General features: G+C 44.9%; 1 protein-coding gene across 5 annotated transcripts; it reads left to right on the top strand.

Annotated features, from left to right (window-relative positions):
* The first annotated feature begins 1,280 nt into the window (after positions 1-1,280).
* Positions 1,281-19,421, top strand: LOC139567930 (sarcalumenin-like). 5 transcript variants are annotated; one of them, XM_071389547.1, is made up of 11 exons: positions 1,281-1,358; positions 11,414-12,349; positions 12,407-12,508; positions 13,995-14,087; positions 14,873-14,968; positions 15,695-15,811; positions 16,216-16,449; positions 16,749-16,870; positions 17,212-17,439; positions 17,888-18,094; positions 18,379-19,421. In XM_071389547.1, exons 1-11 carry the CDS (start codon positions 1,298-1,300, stop codon positions 18,643-18,645), a joined length of 2,463 nt encoding a protein of 820 aa, XP_071245648.1. In that variant the 5' UTR covers positions 1,281-1,297; the 3' UTR covers positions 18,646-19,421. The 5 variants fall into 5 exon arrangements, with proteins under 5 accessions (XP_071245648.1, XP_071245650.1, XP_071245649.1 ...); XM_071389549.1 differs by lacking the exon at positions 12,407-12,508 and having other exon boundaries at positions 11,414-12,295; positions 13,998-14,087; XM_071389548.1 differs by lacking the exon at positions 12,407-12,508 and having other exon boundaries at positions 11,414-12,295.
* The last annotated feature ends 1,678 nt before the right edge of the window (positions 19,422-21,099 follow it).

Below are 21,099 nucleotides of genomic sequence, written 5' to 3'. Positions count from 1 at the left end.
CCCAACCAAGAATCAAAGCCAAAGAATAGGATCAACCCTAACTTCACTCAAAGTGCATTTAAAGTTTGCTTTGATTTGGTCCTATTCTTCATCCCAGCACCCCGGTGTTAGTCTTATTTAATCTTGTAAAGGTTTAGGGTTACAACTCCGCTAGATTAACGAGGTGGTGGCAGCTAGTTTAAACCATAAACCCATAAAAGTTATGTCCCATTTCAGTTGTACAACTGACTAGGTGTCCCCCTTTTCTTTCCCAAAATACATTATTTATATAATTTCATTATGTTCAGTCTGTTGTACTTTCGAATCAAAATAGAAGTGCACAGGCTCAGCAGTATTGCCTCTGTAAGAACAGCTGATCAAATCTCAAATGGAAACGTTTTTTTATACTATAACTCGTTTTTTATATGGAGAAGTTGGTATCTTTGTTTTAGAATCTGTATCCGCCTCTGTCTCATCCTGACCTATTTAACCTTAATTCCTGAACCTAGATTAACCCTACTCCTGGAGCTAAAATTACTTTCAGATTCTCTGTTGAGTTAGCTTTTTAGTCCAGCAGTAGGCTCTTAATTAGGGTCCGGGAAACGGTCCCTATGGTGACTAGTGACCAATACGAACGGGATACACTCTTTTCACGCCACTTTTCCCGAACCCTTTTCCTAACCTTGACCTAAGTTTCCTAACCTGCTACGTTAATTATCCTAACCATCAGTGTAAGTTCTCCTAACCTGCTACATTAATTATCCTAACCATCAGTGTAAGTTCTCCTAACCTGCTACATTAATTATCCTAACCATCAGTGTAAGTTCTCCTAACCTGCTACATTAATTATCCAAACCTACAGTGTAAGTTCTCCTAACCTGCTACATTAATTATCCTAACCATCAGTGTAAGTTCTCCTAACCTGCTACATTAATTATCCTAACCATCAGTGTAAGTTCTCCTAACCTGCTACGAACAAGTCATTTCAGTATCGAGGTGGCGTGAAAAGAGGGTTTCCCAATACGAACAGTGAAACTTCCTGACACTTTTCCCTGTCTGTTCTCTGCCCTTATAGAACCAGGGCAACTGCTTTGACACAAAATGGCAGACGTGGATGCAGTTGCTGCTGTGTGACATTATGTTACCCATTAGTCAGCCAGCCACCCAGCCCCCTCTACTTAGACACGGAATGGCTGACGTGGGTGTAGTTGCCGCCTGTGACATTAGCAGGCCCCTCCTTCCTTGGCACGCCCTTTGACCTTTCTCCAGAGGGGTATATATAACTGCTGGTAGAAGGGGGAGGCCCCTGGCAGCCAAAATGAAGCCTCTACAGGTCTCTGTGTCCTGCTTGCTCTCCCTGCTTGTCCTGGTCGCTGCAGGTAAGATTATATACATTAAGATTAGAAGAAGAAAACTAATTAGTCCGTCAAGTTTTTATTACTGTAGATGGGCATGTTCCTTTGCTCAGAAAGAGGGCGAGGGGGACATATGAATGTCAGATTCTTAGCATGAATGAAAATAGCAATGGCTGCAGTGCAGACCATATACGAGGGTTTGTGATAAAAGTGTATGAAAGGCTGATCATGAGAACATGGTCATGGAGATGTAGCGATACAACTTTGTCCTGACACGGTGTCATAGAGACCGCAGTTCGGAAACTATTCAGACCCCTTGACTTTCACCCCATTTTGTTACGTTACAGCCTAATTCTAAAATGGAATACAGTAAAAAAAATTCAATCCTCAGCAATCTACAAACAATACCCCATAACGACAAAGCGATAACAGGTAACATTTTTTTTGTGTGAATGTATTACAAATAAAAAACAGCGAAACCTTATTTACATAAGTGTTCAGAACATTTGATTTGATACTCGAAATTGAGCTCAGGTGCATCCTGTTTCTATTGATCATCCTTGAGATGTTTCTACAACTTGATTGGAGTCCACCTGTGGTAAATTCAATTGATTGGACATGATTTGGAAAGGTACACACCTGTCTATATAAGGTCCCACCGTTGACAGTGCATGTCAGAGCAAAAACCAAGCCATGAGGTTAACGGAATTGTCCGTAGAACTCAGAGACAGGATTGTGTCGAGGCACAGATCTGGGGAAAAGTACTTCTTCAATGGAAGAAGTTTGGAACCACCAAGACTCTTCCTAGAGCTGGCCGCCCAGCCAAACTGTGCAATCGGGGGAGAAGGGTCTTGGTCAGGGAGGTGACCAAGAACCCAATGGTCACTCTGACAGAGAGCTCCAGAGTTCCTCTGTGGAGATGGGAGAACCTTCCAGAAGGACAACCATCTTTGCAGCACTCCACCAATCAGGCCTTTATGGTGGAGTTGCCAGACGGAAGCCACTCCTCTGTAAAAGGCACATGACAGCCCGCTTGGAGTTTGCCAAAGGGCACGTAAAGACTCTCAGACTATGAGAAACAAGATTCTCTGGTCTGATGAAACCAAGATTGAACTCTTTGGCTTGAATGCCAAGAGTCACGTCTGGAGGAAACCTGGCACCATCCCTATGGAGGTGGGGGCAGCATCATGCTGTGGGGATGTTTGTCGTTGGCAGGGACCTGGAGACTAGTCAGGATCGAGGCAAAGATGAATTGCGCAAAGTACAAAGAGATCCTTGATGAAAACCTGCTCCAGAGCACTCAGGACCTCAGACTGGGGTGAAGGTTCACCTTCCAACAGGACAACGACCCTAAGCACACAGCCAAGACAATGCAGGAGTGGCTTCGGGACAAGTCTCTGAATGTCCTTGAGTGACCCAGCCAGAGCCCGGACTTGAACCCGATCGAACATCTCTGGAGAGATCTGAAAATGGCTGTGCAGCGATGCTCTCCATCCAACTTGACAGAACTTGAGGGGATCTGCAGAGGAGAATGGGAGAAACTCCCCAAATACAGGTGTGCCAAGCTTGTAGCGTCATACCTGTCAAAGGTGCTTCAACAAAGTACTGAGTAAAAGGTCTGAATACTAATGTAAATGTGATATTTCCGGTATTTATTTTAACTAATTAGCAAAATGTCTAAAAACCTGTTTTTGCTTTGTCATTATGGGGTATTGTGTGTAGATTGATGAGAAACAAATATATTTCATCTATTATAGAACAAGGCTGTAACCTAACAAAATTTGGGAAAAGTCAAGGGGTCTGAACATTTTCCGAAGGCACTGTATGTAATGTATGCATTAGGGGTGGAGGAAGAGCGAGGAAGAGACAGAGGATGACATTTCTGTCAGTGTGCGCTGAACGAATGAATGACTGAATGAATGATAAGTGAGTAGTTGAATGCTGCTTGTGCATATAATGCTGATATATAATACAGTATGTGTCCAGTACTTCTGTCACACACATCTCCTGGTAATGACTGGAGCAGAATCAGTGGAATGGTATCAAATACATCAAACACATGGATTCCAGGTGTTCGATGCCATTCCGTTATGAGCCGTCCTCCCCTCAGCAGCCTCCTGTGCCACACCTATGCTAGTACATCAGAAGGGTGTGTTGGCTGTGGGTGTAAATGTCAGTCTTGCTGAGCAGTGACACCAGTGTGGGGGGGGGTTACCCTTGCCTGTCCTTGCTGTCATTTAATCCCTGTACCTTCCAGGCCTCTGTAGTTAGTCAGGTGGCTGGAGCCTCAGTGAGTGTGCTGCTGTAACCATACAAACACCACAGAGACTTATAGGCACACCCACTGCCAGTGTGGGTCTGTTTGCACCCTTACTACATACACAGTACGCAGGCACACACACACACACACACACACACACACACACACACACACACACACACACACACACACACACACACACACACACACACACACACACACACACACACACACACACACACACACACACACACACACACACACACAAGGTCTACAATTAGGGTTACGTGGGATTTCCCAAAGACTATGTACAATGTAGTCCATGCATTTGATAATCTAAATGCAAAAGCCATTTCTCTGTAGTTCTGCAAACCTATTTGTGTCTACATAGCTAGATAAACTGCAGCTGTAGCTAGACAGTAGTCCACGTGTAGGGAAAGCCCCCAGTGCTATAACAGGACACACACACGCTGGTACAAAGTGGATGCTATAGGACAGACTGTAGCAGTGTTCAGTAGCAGCCTGTCTGTTGGACAGTACATGCTGATAATGGCTGTCCCTATATGGATGCCGCGATGGAAATCCATAATGATAGTGACAGAGCTACAGCCCCCTAGAACAGGTTTTCCCAAACTCAGTCCAGGGGCCCACCTTGGGTGCAAGTTTTTTTTTTTTACCCTAGCACTGCACAGCTGATTCCATTAATCAAAGCTTGATGATGAGTTGGTGATTTGAATCAGCTGTGTAGTGCTAGGGGGAAACCACAACGTGCACCCAGGGGGGGCCCCAGGACCCAGTTTGGGAAACCCTGTCTGTTGCTGTGCCTATGTGCAATAAGGCTGTCGTCAAGGCCGGTGACAATCAGTGACAATCGTCAGGGAAGGACAACGTCACTCCTGCGGAATAGAGCAGTGGAATAATCCCTCCCTGCCTTCCATTCTATCTGACTCATTGTAGATCTATTCATATCCCTGATTGAGACCAGTAGGACCCAGGCACCTGTCCCACTCTATCCCCACTTTGATGTATTCTGCCTGGGTACTCACACTGCCAGGGCAGGGCCTTGGGTCTGGTGACCCACCAGGACCAGGTTCACTGTCCGGTGTTACATAACTGTGTAATAACAGCATTTCAATGCAACAGCCTATTTGTGTTGTATTTGTTTGATTGCTAGAACAATCTTAACAAGTCCCCCCCCTCTCTCTGTCTGTCTGTCTGTCTGTCTGTCTGTCTGTCTGTCTGTCTGTCTCTCTGTCTGTCTGTCTGTCTGTCTGTCTGTCTGTCTGTCTGTCTGTCTGTCTGTCTGTCTGTCTGTCTGTCTGTCTGTCTGTCTGTCTGTCTGTCTGTCTGTCTGTCTGTCTGTCTGTCTGTCTGTCTGTCTGTCTGTCTCTCTCTCTCTCTCTCTCTCTCTCTCTCTCTCTCTCTCTCTCTCTCTCTCTCTGCTGTTGAACTTTTATAGTGATCTTTATCTAAGCTTAGGGAAAAACCCCAGCGATCATTCCCATATGGAGTCTCTTCATTCTCCCGCAGCCCCGTCCCTCTTTCCATCCCTCTTTCCATCCCTCCATCTCCCTAACCATGTTAACGCTAATTCAATAAGCTACTTGGCTGCTACTAACTACCAAATACGATCCTGTGGAATGCCTGTATCAACAAACACATTTTTATTTTTCTGAAAACGGGATCAACATTTCGATATAAGTCAACATCTTTGTATTTCCTACAACTTACTCATTGTGTTTGAAATTTGTTCGGTTTAAGTAAAGACTGTCTCGACTATTGGTAATGGTAATGACTGGCTCAACTATTGGTAATGGTAATGACTGTCTCGACTATTGGTAATGGTAATGACTGTCTCGACTATTGGTAATGGTAATGACTGTCTCAACTATTGGTAATGGTAATGACTGTCTCGACTATTGGTAAAGGTAATGACTGTCTCGACTATTGGTAATGACTGTCTCGACTAATGGTAATGACTGTCTCGACTATTGGTATTGGTAATGACTGTCTCAACTATTGGTAATGGTAGTGACTGTCTCGACTATTGGTAATGGTAATGACTGTCTCGACTATTGGTAATGATAACGGCTGTCTCGACTATTGGTAATGGTAATGACTGTCTCGACTATTGGTAATGGTAATGACTGTCTCGACTATTGGTAATGACTGTCTCGACTATTGGTAATGGTAATGACTGTCTCAACCATTGGTAATGGTAATGACTGTCTCAACGATCGGTAATGGTAATGACTGTCTCGACTATCGATAATGGTAATGACTGTCTCGACTATTGGTAATGACTGTCTCGACTATTGGTAATGGTAATGACTGTCTCGACTATTGGTAATGACTGTCTCGACTATTGGTAATGGTAATGACTGTCTCAACTATTGGTAATGGTAATGACTGTCTCAACTATTGGTAATGGTAATGACTGTCTCGACTATTGGTAATGGTAATGACTGTCTCGACTATTGGTAATGGTAATGACTGTCTCGACTATTGCTGTTGCTTAGCTCCATTTCTTACCACAGAATCTTCATTAAATGATTATAGTGGCCTTAAAAGGGCAAAGTAGTTAAAAAAAACATATTAAGTCAACATAAACAAACAAACTGTCACTTGTTAATGAGTGACCCTGAGTGACCCTGTTACCATGCTGGTAACCTGACAACGTTACACCATTAAAATTCTTGCCGTCTGTACACACGTTCATGTAACTGTGCAACGACTGACGACGCTGTCGCACTATGTCTATGGATCCCATCCAACCCACGAGGGCGGCAGTGAGCACTTCATTTGGCTCCTCTGTATTTCCAGTCACATTGCCTTCCAAGTTCCTGCCTCTCACACACACACACACACACACACACACACACACACACACACACACACACACACACACACACACACACACACACACACACAAACACCCTTTACCCATCCACCCACACATGCTCTCTCCCTCTTTCTTGTTCTCTCTCTCTCTCTCTCTCTCACACACTTTCTCGTTCTTTCTCTCGTTCTCTCTCTCATTCTCTCGCTCTCTTTCTCGTTTTCTCTTTCTCTCATTCTCTCTCTCGTTCTCTCTCGCTCTCTCTCTCTCTCTCTCACACACACACGCACCCCATCTTGTTGGTTTTATTTAATTAGGGACACCCAGGGTACACTTAAGTCGGTGGGAGACTGTTTATGACCGGGGGTCAGCGAGCCAAAGGCTACATTGAATGCCAGGGGTGAGAGAGAAACACCTCTCGGGTTCTTTTTATAACCCATTATCACCCCCTATCTGTGGCAGACTGGTGCTGCAGGACAAATATGCTGTAGGAGTGGGCCTAAATACATAAATAAATGTGTAACTTAGCAGATGCTTTTTAATGTTACTTGCGCTACACTCTTGCCGAATAGGACACTGCTTACCGATCGGAGAGATCAGTGATGCCCTCTCCTTGTCCGGGGAGATCTGTGATCAGAGCCCTGGAAATCCATGTGCTTTCAGGCTTTGCCAGAGTAGGACGGAGCATCCTATTCCCTATTTAGTGCACTACTTTTGACCAGAGCACATATGTAGGGAATAGGGTGCCATTTGGTACACAGACGGTGGCTTTTTACATCCCCGTTTTTGAAGTAATGCTATCTGACTGACGCTGAGGATGTGGTGCTGGTGGTTTGTAACGAATACCTAGCCTCTGTCACAGGCCACGTGAGCAAAGCCTGGACATCCGCGGTTAACACATGCCGCGAATAGTTACACGAGTAGAAGGACTGAAAAAACACAACTTCAGAATACGGACTGTATCCTCTGTCCGCTTTCAGCAGCTAGATGAGTTCAGCTCAACTGTAATGGAGGGGTCATTTCTTCAGCTAAAAGGTCTATAAGACTCTATATCAGTCAGGTTACAAAACCATGCCTGGGACCTGAAGACTCTTGTTAGCTCCCCTAGCTAATGCCTAGGCTTTAGCTCACAGGGATAATACAGACTTGTGGCCTTTAGAAGACCCAGCCTTGAAGTTAAAAAACTCCAAAATATCTTTATTTACAGTTGCCATGGCAAAACATACAGAGGCACCCTCCTTCCATGTTACACAAACTCCCTAAACAGTTAAGTGGGGATGCCATGGACCTAAAGGACCACAAAGGAACATACATCGTCACACATGTCCCCAACTGGCTAAATACCAACCTGTGAGGTCTTAGCAGGCCTGTTAGGACGGTCTGTAGTGGGATGTGTAGTGGGGTACAGCATGGTGGTGTACGGCCTCTGTGTGTACGTCTGCAGGTTCATGTTTCAAGGCAGCAGCATGGATCAGGTTGTATCCATGGCATGGACAGCTGCAGTGTGATTCTCACCTTCAATGGCTGACGAGTTGGCTGAGATGAGCTGCATTGCTCACGGCTAGCGCCAACAGGCTAATTGCTAGCAAATGGCTAACATGGCACATGCAGTCTCATTTCCCATTGCTATCGTCAAGCGGCTAATTGCTAAGCTAAAGGCTAACGTAGTTGTATGGTGATGATGACTCAGGTGTTTAGGTGTGATTCTCAGCTGTGCTGTGATTCTCTATTCTTCTGAGAAGAGGTGGCACATCTTGTTGACCAATGCTAGCAGCTACCGACTAATCGCTAAGCTATAGGCTAACCTATGGTGGCATAGGGGTTTGTGACTGTGTATGCTAACGTATACACGTACCAACGCACATGATTGATTTGATCTATCCTCAACTTGCAGACAGGAATAATGACGCTAGCGTCTTCTACCGGCCCAATGTCAATGTTAAATGTGGATGTGAAAAATGCGCCACAAGCCCTTTGACCTAAGATCCTCAGACTCAAGATAAGTTGCATCTGACTCAACACGCACATTGATCAAATGGGTCACAGGGCGGAAAGCTTAGCACCCGTGTGACCGTCCATGACCGTCCATGGTACACAAATGGGACTCTCTGTGTTCTCTATGGGCTTCCTATTCCGGCTCTGATTCACAAGTAAACAATTTACTGCTCATGATCGGTCGGTCATCACCTCCTCTGTGTGTGTGTGTGTGTGTGTGTGTGTGTGTGTGTGTGTGTGTGTGTGTGTGTGTGTGTGTGTGTGTGTGTGTGTGTGTGTGTGTGTGTGTGTGTGTGTGTGTGTGTGTGTGTGTGTGTGTGTGTGTGAATGAGCGTGTGAATGAGCTATTCCCATTCATCACCTCCTCTGGTCATTGTCAGCATTATAACCCACCAATAGTACATTCCTAGTGAGTACACACTGTCATGTGTATGTGCAATAACTCGGGTCCCCTAGTTATTCTGTGTCAGAGGATACTTACTATCCATGGCTACATGTACATTACTGTCGCTAGCTCAGATTTCACCATCTACAAACATGCAGTCTAAACTACTCCAGGTTATGCTATGTAAACAGGGGTACAATAGGGAGAGAAGGATTAGGAACGGAGTTCCCATCATTTTGACACGTAATAATATGACTTCCTGACACAGGGTTTGTTGCCGGAGTCTGACTCTCCAGAGTTGTCTTTACCTAGGTCTGCTCCGCTCAAATAGTCTAAGCAGGTCTAAGCATCTCCATTCAAGGAGCTGAAATCTGAGTGTAGCAATCTGAGAGGGTGTTGAGTATTCAATCTGCTCTTGGCTTTACACACAGTCACACACCAAGTCTGTTCTGGACACACAGCCACACACCAAGTCTGTTCTGGACACACAGCCACACACCAAGTCTGTTCTGGACACACAGCCACACAGCAAGTCTGTTCTGGACACAGTCACACACCAAGTCTCTTCTGGACAGACAGCCACACACCAAGTCTGTTCTGGACACACAGTCACACACCAAGTCTGTTCTGGACAGACAGCCACACACCAAGTCTGTTCTGGACACACAGCCACACACCAAGTCTGTTCTGGACACACAGTCACACACCAAGTCTGTTCTGGGACAGTCACACACCAAGTCTGTTCTGGACACACAGCCACACACCAAGTCTGTTCTGGACACACAGCCACACACCAAGTCTGTTCTGGACACACAGTCACACACCAAGTCTGTTCTGGACACAGTCACACACCAAGTCTGTTCTGGACAGACAGGTGTTGATGCAGGAAAATAAATAGCGGCTGTGAAAGTGTCCAGTGTGATGAATAAGGTCTATTTTGGATAAAGAGAGCAATTGGGTTTATCCGTAATGTCTGTATGTCTGTACATGTAAGTTGATCCAGTAAGATGTTTGGAGCCAATGCGTCTGTGCTTTACAAGAAGATTAAAGGAGTAATCCACTACAAAGCTATTTTTGGGTATTTTCTTCATTATTCCACTGTTGATGAAGTTCAGCAATCAAGTTTTCAAAATATTGGACATTCAAAAAGCAAATTGTAACTTGCCACATCATCATGATGATTATAAATCCTTTAATTCGGTTTCTTGTGTGTCAAATCAATACAGGAGTGTTAGAGGTCTCCAATTTTATTAATTGAACTGTAACTTCTAGAAAGTTATAGAAATCAAATCATGATCAATAACAAAGGCTGTTGTCTTTTCTTTTTTTCCCCTTTATTAAAAAAAAATGTTATTTATAGATTTTCAGATATAACAACAAAAACAATACAACCCCTCCCTCCCTCCCTCCCTCCCTCCCTCCCTCCCTCCCTCCCTCCCTCCCTCCCTCCCTCCCTCCCTCCCTCCCTCCCTCCCTCCCTCCCTCCACACCACCCTACACACCCTCCACTTCCTCCCTCCCTCTACTCAATCCACCCCTCCCTCCACACCCTCCCTCCCTTCCTCCACTCCCTCCCTCCAAACCACCCACCCACCAAGGCATCTATAAAAGTAAGTTAAATGGGAAAGAAAAACAGAAACAAACAGTAATAGAAACAAAAACAATGGAAAAAAAAGTTATATAAAAAGTCTTATCAGCACAAATGGCCACTAGAACAGATATGACTGCTTACCAAACTATGCAAGTTACACTAAGTAAAAGACAGGCTCTCCAGGTATTGTCTTAATGGGGACCAGGTTAAGTCAAACTTTTGTCAGGCCCCATGGACAGTGTACCTAACCTTCTCCAGAGGCAGAGATGACCACCTCCTTACCCCGCTGCATAAAGGAGGGCGACTTTGCAGACTTCCAGTGAAGAGAACAGGGCGGCGAGCCAGCAGCCAGGCAAATGCTATTGCATTCGCCTGATGCGTGGTAGCATTCTGGTCTAGGGGAAGTACCCCAAAAATGTCAGTGACCGTGTTGAGGCTAACAGTTGTATTACAAATATGTGAGAATGCCTCAAAAATGTTGTCCCAGAGGCCACTCAAATATTGCATGACCAAAACATGTGTCCCACAGTCACTGGACTCTGGTGGCATGTCAAACACTTGGGGTCAACATTTGGGTATATTTTTGCCAATCTGTCATTTGAGTATTGGAGTCGGTGCAAAACTTTTAACTGAATAATCCCATTCCTTATGCAAAATGATGATGTGTGGATAAACTCAATACTTTATATCATCTGGTATTACTACTATTTTATTTTAGTCAGTTAAGAACACATTCTTATTTTCAATGACGGCCTAGTGGGTTAACTGCCTTGTTCAGGGGCAGAATGACAGATTTGTACCTTGTCAGCCCAGGAATTCGATCTTGCAACCTTTCGGTTACTGGTCCAACGCTCTAACCACTAGGCTACCTGCCGCCCCCTATGTCTTGCTCGCTGTTGTCTTTTCTAACATGGCCGTTCAGTGATTACCAGACCTAAACCCTTCACTCTCTTTATACTGACATCTTTATCATTAACAGACTCACCTCTCTCTCTCTGTCTCTCTGCAGACCTAGTGGTGGAGGCCTCCAGCCCCGATGAGCTGCATCTCCACGTGCCGCTCTCCTGTGACCTCTCCTGTGACTCCACAGATGACCATGGAGGCCAAAGCTCCTCCAACGACACCCCGGCCCCAGGCTCCGTGTGTCAGTCCTGTAACCCCCCACGAAGTCTTGCTACACCGGCCGAAGAGGAGCCCCTAGCCTCCACAGAGGAGGTCCCCATGGAGAAGTTGGCGAGCGAGGAGGAGGAGGCTGCATCTGAGGAGGTGGTAGCTGAGGAAGAATCTTTGGAGTCTGCAGAGACTTCAGAGGAGGTCCAAGCATCAGAGGAGAGAGTGGAGGAAGCTGCCTCGTCTGAGGAGGAAGAACTGGAGGAAGCTGCCTCGTCTGAGGAGGAAGAACTGGAGGAAGCTGCCTTGTCTGAAGAAGAAGTAGTGGAGGAAGCTCCCTCGTCTGAAGAAGAGGTTGTAGAGGAGGTTGAGGCAGAACATGAAGCTGAGGAAGAAGAGGTTGTAGAGGAAGAGGAAGCAGTTGAGGAAGCTGTGGCCATGGAGGAGGAAGTGGAGGTAGTTGAAGAGGAAGTAGAGGAAACAATAGAAGAACCTGCAGTAGAGGAACCTGTTCTTGAGGAGGTAACGATTGAGGAGGTTGCCGAGGAGGAGGCAGTAGAGGAGGCAGTAGAGGAAGAAGTAGTATTAGTGTCTGAACCTGTGGTGGAACCCAAGCTGGTTGAATCTGAGCCAGAACCTGTGGTGGAACCTGAAGTGGTTGAACCCGAGCCAGAGATGGTGGTCGAGGAGGTGGCTCCAGAACCAGAGCCTGTTGTAGAGGAAGCTGCTCCGGAACCTACTCCGGAACCTGCGGAAGCCGCTCCTGAACCTGTAGAAGCAGGTGAGGTGGTTGTGGAGGCAGTGAAGGAGGAGGAGCTGGTGGAGGAGGTGGCAGCTGTTTTGGAGGAGGTACATGTTTTTGAGGAGGAAGCGGTGGTGGAAGAGGAGGCACCTGTTGTTGTTGTTAAGGAGGATGCGACTGTTGTTGAGGAGGCGCCTGTTGAGGATGTGACAGTGGAGGATGCACCAGCAAAGGCAGAAGCACCAGCAAAAGGTATTGAGTACTGCGTTATCAGAATTGATCATTTGAACGAGATAAACGTTATTGTCCAAACAATTTGGAAACAAACATGTTTGTTTATATCAATGTGTCGATATTTATTCTTTCTATACTAAATGTGATTGCTCATGCTAAAAGTACCTCTGGCGAGCACTTTTAAGTTACATACTATAGAGATGGGGTTACAGGATCCTGTTATATCTCCCCCCTTTCTTCTTCACAGTGCTTTGAATACACTTCAGTCGGCTCTTAGGAGCCAACTGTCAACTTTACAGTGTCAACTCAAGTGTATTCAAAGCCATGATGAGCGAGTGCTACTGTAATCAGGAGACTGCCATTTGGTGCCGTAGTGTTGACACCAGCTATAAAAGACATAGGATTTGGTCTGGCTCTTACATTATCTCTAAACCTCCATTCTCTCTCTAACCACTTTCCCTCCCTCCTTTTTCCCTCCCTCCACCATTCCCCTCTCCCTGGCCCGTGCCATGCCCCAGAACCTGATATGTGTGGCTAAAGGTGGCATCAGGAATAACCCCTAGCTGGGCCCGAAATAAACAGGACAGACATAGAGGGAGGAAGGGAAGAGATAGATAGATGGGCAGATGGACACTGATATAACAACATGGACGGATGGCTACAGAGCCACACAACAGATACTGTGGTCAGTCAGTGTTCTGTTGTTATGGCAGGAAGTCAATTGGTGTCATGTTCAGGGGAGCTCAAAGGTGAAATGTTCAGATAGAAATGTAATGAATAGAGCTGACAGGATCCCCCTATTCTACATGACAGACAAGCATGTATGCACCCTGTACTGCGTATTACAAGCATACACTGAGTATACAAAACATTAAGAACACCTGCTCTTTCCATGACATAACTGACCAGGTGAAAGCTATGATCCCTCATTTATGTCACTTTTTAAATCCACTTAAATCAGTGTAGATGAAGAGGAGGAGACAGGTTAAAGGGGGACTTTTAAGCCTTGAGACAATTGAGACATGGATTGTGTATGTGTGCCACTCAGATGGTTTATGGGTACGACAAAAGATTCAAGTGCCTTTGAACGGGGTTTGGTAGTAGGTGTCAGGCGCACCGGTTTGAGTGAAGAACTGCAACGCTTCTGGGTTTTTCACACTCAATAGTTTCCTGTGTGTATCAAGAATGGTCCACCACCCGAAGGACATCCAGCCAACGTGACAAAACCGTGGGAAGCATTGGTGCCAACATGGGCCAGCATCCCTGTGGAATGCTTTCGACACCTTGTAGAGTCCATGCTCGATGAGGGCAAAAGGGGGGTGGGGTGTGCAACTTAATATTAGGAATTTGTTCCTAATGTTTTGTATACTCAGTGTACATCATCATGATAATGCAGGGGAAATTTAACTTTCTGACTCATGGATATGGATATGTCAAGTTTGGATTCGACCTTGGTCTGATGACCCCATAGTTGAGTTGACTGACAGGCTTTTCCTCCAATCAGCAGTGGTTGAGGAGGCAACAAAGCTCAGAGACTGCTCCCACATCAATGAGATGCTCCGATTGGTTTCTGCCGAATCCTCGCCTGAGTTCGCAGGTAAGGAGCAAACAAGAGTTACAAGTAAGGTCCTGAGTTTTTCTCAATTCATCATTCCTCGATTCCTTCCATTTTGATCTCACCACCTCCTCACTCGTATTGGAGGAGAAGGTCCAAGGGGAGGGACCTTGGACCTTCTTCTCCATTGTGTATTGAGAAGCAGGCGAAGAGAGGACGCAAGGAATCTAGAAAAGATTAATTGTGAAAAATATCCAGATTTTTTGGGGGACCACATGGGCTGACCAGGAAAAACTCTGGTCATGTGGTCATGTCTTTATATGTGAACAGGAGGGATTGAGAAATCTACTGGGCTTTTCTGCTAAAATTACTGTGGAAATTGTTTCAAGGTGTGGACTGGATGGTAGTGTGTGTGTGTGAGTGTGTGTGTGCGTGGGTGGGTGTGTGTGTGTGCGTGGCTGTGTGTGTGCGTGTGTGTGCCTTCCATTATATTACCATGACTACCATGACCATGAGTCAGGTTAGTTCATTCATGGTGCCTTCCATTACAATACAATGACTTCCATGACCATGCAAAATGTATCGTCTCCTCTCTTCTCTCCCACCCTTTAAAAAAAATATTTTTCAACATCTGCTCTCTTCATCTGCTACTTCTGCCTCTCTCCACCTCTCTCTATCATCCTCTCTTCATCCCTCTCTTCTCTTTTATCTCCCTCTGTCCTCTTCTCCTCTCTCCCCCTCAATCCTCTCATCCATCTCTCTTCTCTTTCTCTCTCCTCTACTCCTCTCGCCCCCTCTTTCTTTCCTCATCCCACTCTCCTCTCCAGCTGCTATAAAGAAGCTGCAGCACATCTACCACTCAGCCATCAAGCCCATGGAGACGGCCTACAAGTACAACGAGCTCAGAGCTCACGAGGTCACAGGTAGCCTGTCCAACCACTTAGCATTAGCCTTGAGCCATTACCTATTAGCATTCTGTTTCAATCTGTTTTATACTGATCTGTTGTCTTAGCGTATTAGCCTTTAGCCTGGTTAGCATTGTTCAGATTTGTTTATTAGTATTAGCATATTAGCCTTTAGCAATTAGCTATTAGCCTGTTCATTACCAACCTGTTACACAAAGAACAACAAAATGCTACATTTCCCCAGAAAAAACAGACAGGCATAAGTCTAGTTACCAACAGTCCTTGTAGACATTGTCATTAGCAATGGGGTTTCCCCAGGCAAATGGGCAATACTATACACAGTTGTGTGCCAGCTTAGTTTAAATTATCTGGTGCCTTCGCCTGAAGAAACTGGAAAATCAATGAAACATAAATAAACTAATTAACTGCATATACACCTGCCAGTAATCGAGTGCACCCAGGAGCTCTCCAGAAAGTGACTTTGTATGCCTCAGCATATATATACAGCTTTGTGTGGGCGACCAGGCCTCACTTAACCCAGGCTTGTTAGAGCTTGAGGGCTCCATCCATAGTACCATGATGTATGCAATGAACGCCCCCTTGTGGGACAAAGTGTACCATTGACAAAGTCTACAGAAGTGACCCCCCCTTCTCTCTCTCTCGCTTTCTCTCTCGCTTTCTCTCTCACTTTCTCTCTCTCTCTCTCTCTCTCTCTCTCTCTCTCTCTCTCTCTCCTCCCTCTAGATGGAGAGATCACCTCCAAGCCCATGGTACTGTTTCTGGGACCCTGGTCTGTAGGCAAATCATCCATGATCAACTACCTGCTGGGCGTGCACGGTACCCCACAACAACTTTACACAGGTAAGAGCACCTGTCGCATAGCTTGGGCCTGGAGTTTCACCAGACCAACTCCTGACCAATTCTCTACTCTGACAATCAGTCAATCAATCAAATGTATTTCTAAAGCCCTCATGGCACCCCTTACCAGTCTACACCGCAAGGTTTCCACTTTATCATTTACTCTAGTCAACATCTTGTCTATCTACAGCTGATCTGTCATCTATTGCACCCTTCACAATAGACTTCTCTCAGGAATACAAACATGCCTCAATGCAACCGCTTCCTTTTCTTAGTTAACTATTTGAATAGCTGCTCATACTAATCTCTCTCTTACACATTCTATCCACCCTCTCTTCCTCCTTATCTCCCCCCTCTTCCTCTCTCCCTCCCACCTATCCCCCTCTTCCTCCCTCCCTCTCTCCCAGGTGCTGAGCCCACTACATCTGAGTACACAGTGGTGATGCACGGTGACAAGTTCCGCTCGGTGGAGGGCATCGTGATGGCAGCTGACAGCTCCAGGTCCTTCTCCCCTCTGGAGAAGTTTGGCCAGGGGTTCCTGGAGAGGCTGGTGGGGATTGAGATGCCCCATAAACTGCTGGAGAGAGTCACCCTGGTGGACACGCCTGGGATTATTGAGAACCGCAAGCAGCAGGAGAGAGGTGGGAGAACACACACACTAACCTCTCATATACAGCCATGTGTATTAGATCATATACACTCTTTAGATATTTGTTACATGCTGTGAAGTGACAATCACAAGCAGCAGGAGAGAGGTGGGAGAACAGACAGAGATTCATTAACAGTCACACTCATGCACACAGAATGGTAACACACTGCATGCAACACACACACCTACAAATTCACAAAAATGGAATGATGAAAAGACTTAACTCACTGTATACTACCACACCTTTGAGTCAAACAGCCTCTGATTGGTCGCTCTCCTTCCCCCCTCCAGGCTACCCCTATAGCGAGGTGTGTCAGTGGTTCATTGACCGTGCTGACCTCATCTTCCTGATGTTTGACCCCACCAAGTTGGATGTGGGCGGGGAGCTGGCGACGTTGTTCAAACAGATGAAGGTAAAGAAGTGTAAAGCATAGAAATAGAATTACTAGAACGAAAGTGTTGGGTGGACCGGCAGCCATATTGAGTGTACCAATAGGAGTAAAGCAGAAGGCAAAAGCAGTAAGTTCAGCATTCAATTTTTGCTTTATCAACAGTCAACTCAACTGAAATTACAAAAGAGTACATTCCTTTCTCATTCTAGTAATTATATGTCTATGGTGCAAAGCAAAGTGCCTTAGATTGCCCAATATACAGTCAGTTTTGGCCTAGCACTTTAATAACACTTTAATAACCTTTTCTAAACTCTGTTTTCTTCAATCATTCATTGATCCATCCATTAATTCATTCATTCTAGGGCCGAGAGTCCCAGATCCGCATCATCCTGAACAAGGCAGACAGCCTGTCCTCCCAGGACCTGATGCGTGTCTACGGCGCCCTGTTTTGGTCCATGGCTCCTCTCATCAACGCCACAGAGCCTCCCCGGGTCTACGTCAGCTCCTTCTGGCCCACAGAGTACGCAGCCGACACCAGCCGAGAGCTCTTCATACGGGAGGAGATCTCACTGCTCGAAGACCTCAACCAGGTGAAGCTCAACCACCTACAGACATTACAGAATATCCACAAACAAACACATTACACGCACACACCAGCCCATGGCTTTTCATACGGGAGGAGACCTTGCTGCTCGAGAAGCTACCATCTCCTGCCGTTGTGCACTTGAGCAAAGCACCTCAAATCTGTGACAATGGCGAACGTGCATAAAGATATCAGAATTCAGATGTGACATCATTGTTTAGCACTATCCACTCTGTTCTGAAACTACGGCGCGTTTATGGTTCGGGTTATTCAAAGTCCCGGCGTCTTGAAGCTAAAATTGGAATCATGTATACTGTGCTAATGACCATGCAAACAAAAGAGTCACGGAGAGCGATGTACAATTCGGCGAATTTAGCAAAACGAGGAATTTGTGATAAGTCCATCTTTATTCACCTCTGCTGTTGACAATAATCTCCTTGTTCTTCTATCTTCAGGTAATTGAGAACCAGCTGGAGAACAAGATAGCCTTCATCCGCCAGCACGCCATCCGGGTCAGGATCCACGCCCTGCTGGTAGATCGCTACCTCCATACATACCACGAGAAGCTGGGCTGGTTCAGCGACCCCGATGAGGTGTTCAGGGACATCGTCTCAGACCCTGACAAGTTCTACATCTTCAAGTCCATCCTGGCCAAGACCAATGTAAGTGAGAGAGTGTGTGTAGGGAGTGGGTGTAGGTGTCATGGAGTGTGTGTGTGTAATGTGTGTATGGAATATGTATATAACGTGTGTTTAAGGTGTGCAAAGTGTGTGTATAATGTGTATGTAATGTGTACAATGTGTATATAATGTGTGTATTAAATGTGTGTGAGTAATGTGCATATAACATGTCTATAATGTATGTGTGTTTATAATGTGTGTATAACTAACATGTATATAACGTGTGTATAACATGTATAGAACTTGTGTGTTCTCCATTTCTACAGGTGAGCAAGTTTGACCTGCCAGACAAAGAGGCCTACCAGGACTTCTTTGGCATCAACCCTCCATCAGGCTTTAAGCAGCTGTCCTCCCTCTGTTCCTGGTCGTCAGGCTGTCTGATTGACAAGATAGAGAAAGCTATCACTGTGGAGCTCCCTGCCCTACTGATTAGCCTGGGAAAGAAAGACAGTCCACCCCCAGCCAAGGCCGCCCCAGCCCCTCCACCCCCACTTCCTGAGGCAAAACCCAAGAACCGCTGGCGAAAGGATTGAGGAGGAGAGATGAAGAGAGGGATGAATGGAGAGAAGAGGACGGGGAGCAAAGGAAGGAAGAAAAAAAAGGAGGGAGGCCGAAGCCAGAGGCTGTACTGGGGTGACTCCACTTCTGAGTTTGTCTGGACTGGACATGGGGAAGAGAGGAGAGAGGGATGGGGTGGAGCATGGGTGGAGGATAGGAAATATGTACAGCTGGGGAAAAGGGGGATTGAAGCCACATGAAGCAAATGGGAACCTTGCAGGCCCATTAGAAATAATCCAACTGGAGAAAAAAATACGGAAACAAGTTTTGAAAATATTTAAATCAGAGACTCTTATCTTCCTAAGTGTTATTATTTAACTCCGAACGAAAACAGGGAAATATAAACAAGTTTGTTTTATTTCTGTTTGTTTGCTAGTTTGTTTATTTTATTTATTCAAGTTTTTCTCTTCTTCTTCATCCGTAGACAAGGAGGAAAAATACCAGCGATCAGTTACAGCATAATATTCTATTCTATTGTCTTTATTGTCATTTCAAAAGGGTCTGGATTTCTGTGCTCTTTACCAGCAGTCAGTTACAGCATTCTTCTATTGTATTGTATTGTATTGTCTTTATTGTCATTTCTAAACTACAGCTTATCTTCGTTGTCAGTGCAGTATGTCATTGCTGTGTAAGAACACATTTGTACATTGATGCCAGTTAAATGGGCTGTAGCCTTCTCTTCCTGTTGTTATAGCTTTGCCTCAATATGCTGCATGTCAAAGTGTCATTAAAGTTGTATTTTATCCTTGTAGCTTCAGATCCCATTGACGACCGAGATTCTTGTGTCAATTCTTTAGAGAGAAAAGGGAGGGAGAAAGAAAGACAAAAAAATAGACCCAATTTATGTTTGATCCAATAAGGGTAGGGCCTACATTCTGGAGGGAACGTCCTGTCCCCAGCAATAATGTAAAATTGATATGCTTCTTACTTTATGAAGGAGTGTTAGCCAGGCCAAACACACAGTGGTTTTAAACCATCTTACCACACACACACACACACACCCATCACTGCAAGGTTCCACATCTGTCTGAGACACAGAAACCAGATGTACATAATATTAGGTATTTAATCCTTATGTTTGGTTCAACCTACACCATTACAATAAAAGTCATCTAAATCATAAATAAATACATAAAAAGTCACCTAGATCATCAATAGGATTTTAACTTTACAAATAGTTTTTCTCCAGTAGCTGAGAATGTTTCATATGAGTTGATGGACCAACTGTTCAAAATTGGGAGCCAAATGTTTGATTACTGTACCAAAGTCGTAAATCAATGGAATTATGACATTTATGACATTTTTTGCAAATGTTTTGCCAAACTTCAGATCACTATCCCTCGGCCTCTGGACATCACAAGGAAATCATACCTAGATACTTTATGATTGTCATGGATAGATCTTTATTGCACAGAATACCACTTGTCTCTAGCACAAAGGTCAAGGTCAAAGATCAAATGTACTTCAAATTGACTTAAGATCAGTGTTGCTCCGCCTCAGCTTGTTTCTAGGACAACCTGTTAAAAAGTTATATAGACCAGAACATCATGTATGTCACTATTATCACATTTTTGTTGTTGTTGTTACGTTTTTTACACGTTTGAGACACAACGTTAGGAAAGTAGATGAAGGGTCATGATGGAAAAATTACGTAAAATAGTATTTTAGTGATTTCTAACTCAAATTGAACCGGGACATAAGGGAAGGGTTAAAAGCAAAATCAAATGGGGTGTAATTTCGGCCATAGTCATTTATTTCATTAAAACACTGCAGTGGCACCAGAATTCCACTAGGTGGTGCCTGAACTCAATGGCAGTCAATGGAAATGATTACCAGGGTTTATGGCACCCTATTCCCCATGGAAAAGCCCTGGCCTGGTCAAACCTAGTGCACTATATACGGAATAGATTGCCATTTGGGACGTATAACAGGTAAAGATGGATAGTGAAGTGAAGTGCTGAGAGGACATTTGGTCACATAAAATGAGTTGTGTAGAAACTAATACGTCTCCAATACCTCACCTTATTCTGTCAGTCAGCGTGAAAACAAAACGACAGAAATCTATCACCATGGCTACTCTAACCACTCTGTTTGAACAGTTAAAAAATAAAGGTGATATAAAAAATATATTGATAGGCCTACTTGCGACAAACTATCACTAACTGTTGTGAGAAGCTTGAGAACTCAAAATAAGTTTACCTCTATCCCCAATAAATTGAGTTACCAAAGATCTGTTTTTAGTAAATAAGAATCAATTTAGTCTAATACGAAATCAATTTGGGTCCATCAGTCCAATTTGTGTCAATTTGAGTCCATCTTGTCCAAAAATAAGTCCATCTGAGTACAGACCAAGACTCTCCCTCAGTCATTGAGCAACCAAGCTTGTGTGTGTTGGCCATTTGTGTGGGTGTGTGTTTTTGTAATACCTA

Source organism: Salvelinus alpinus, chromosome 2 (genome assembly GCF_045679555.1).
Source record: "Salvelinus alpinus chromosome 2, SLU_Salpinus.1, whole genome shotgun sequence".
Taxonomy (NCBI): domain Eukaryota; kingdom Metazoa; phylum Chordata; class Actinopteri; order Salmoniformes; family Salmonidae; genus Salvelinus; species Salvelinus alpinus.
Note: the sequence above shows the minus strand (reverse complement) of the source record. Positions and strands in the feature narration are given on the sequence as shown.

Coding starts and splice junctions, on each gene's coding strand:
- LOC139567930 (XM_071389545.1), top strand. CDS start 1,298: ATGAAGCCTCTACAGGTCTCTGTGTCCTGCTTGCTCTCCCTGCTTGTC. Junction 14,969..15,694: donor CAGAGCTCACGAGGTCACAG/GTAGCCTGTCCA, acceptor TCCTCCCTCTAG/ATGGAGAGATCACCTCCAAG. Junction 15,812..16,215: donor CCCACAACAACTTTACACAG/GTAAGAGCACCT, acceptor CCTCTCTCCCAG/GTGCTGAGCCCACTACATCT.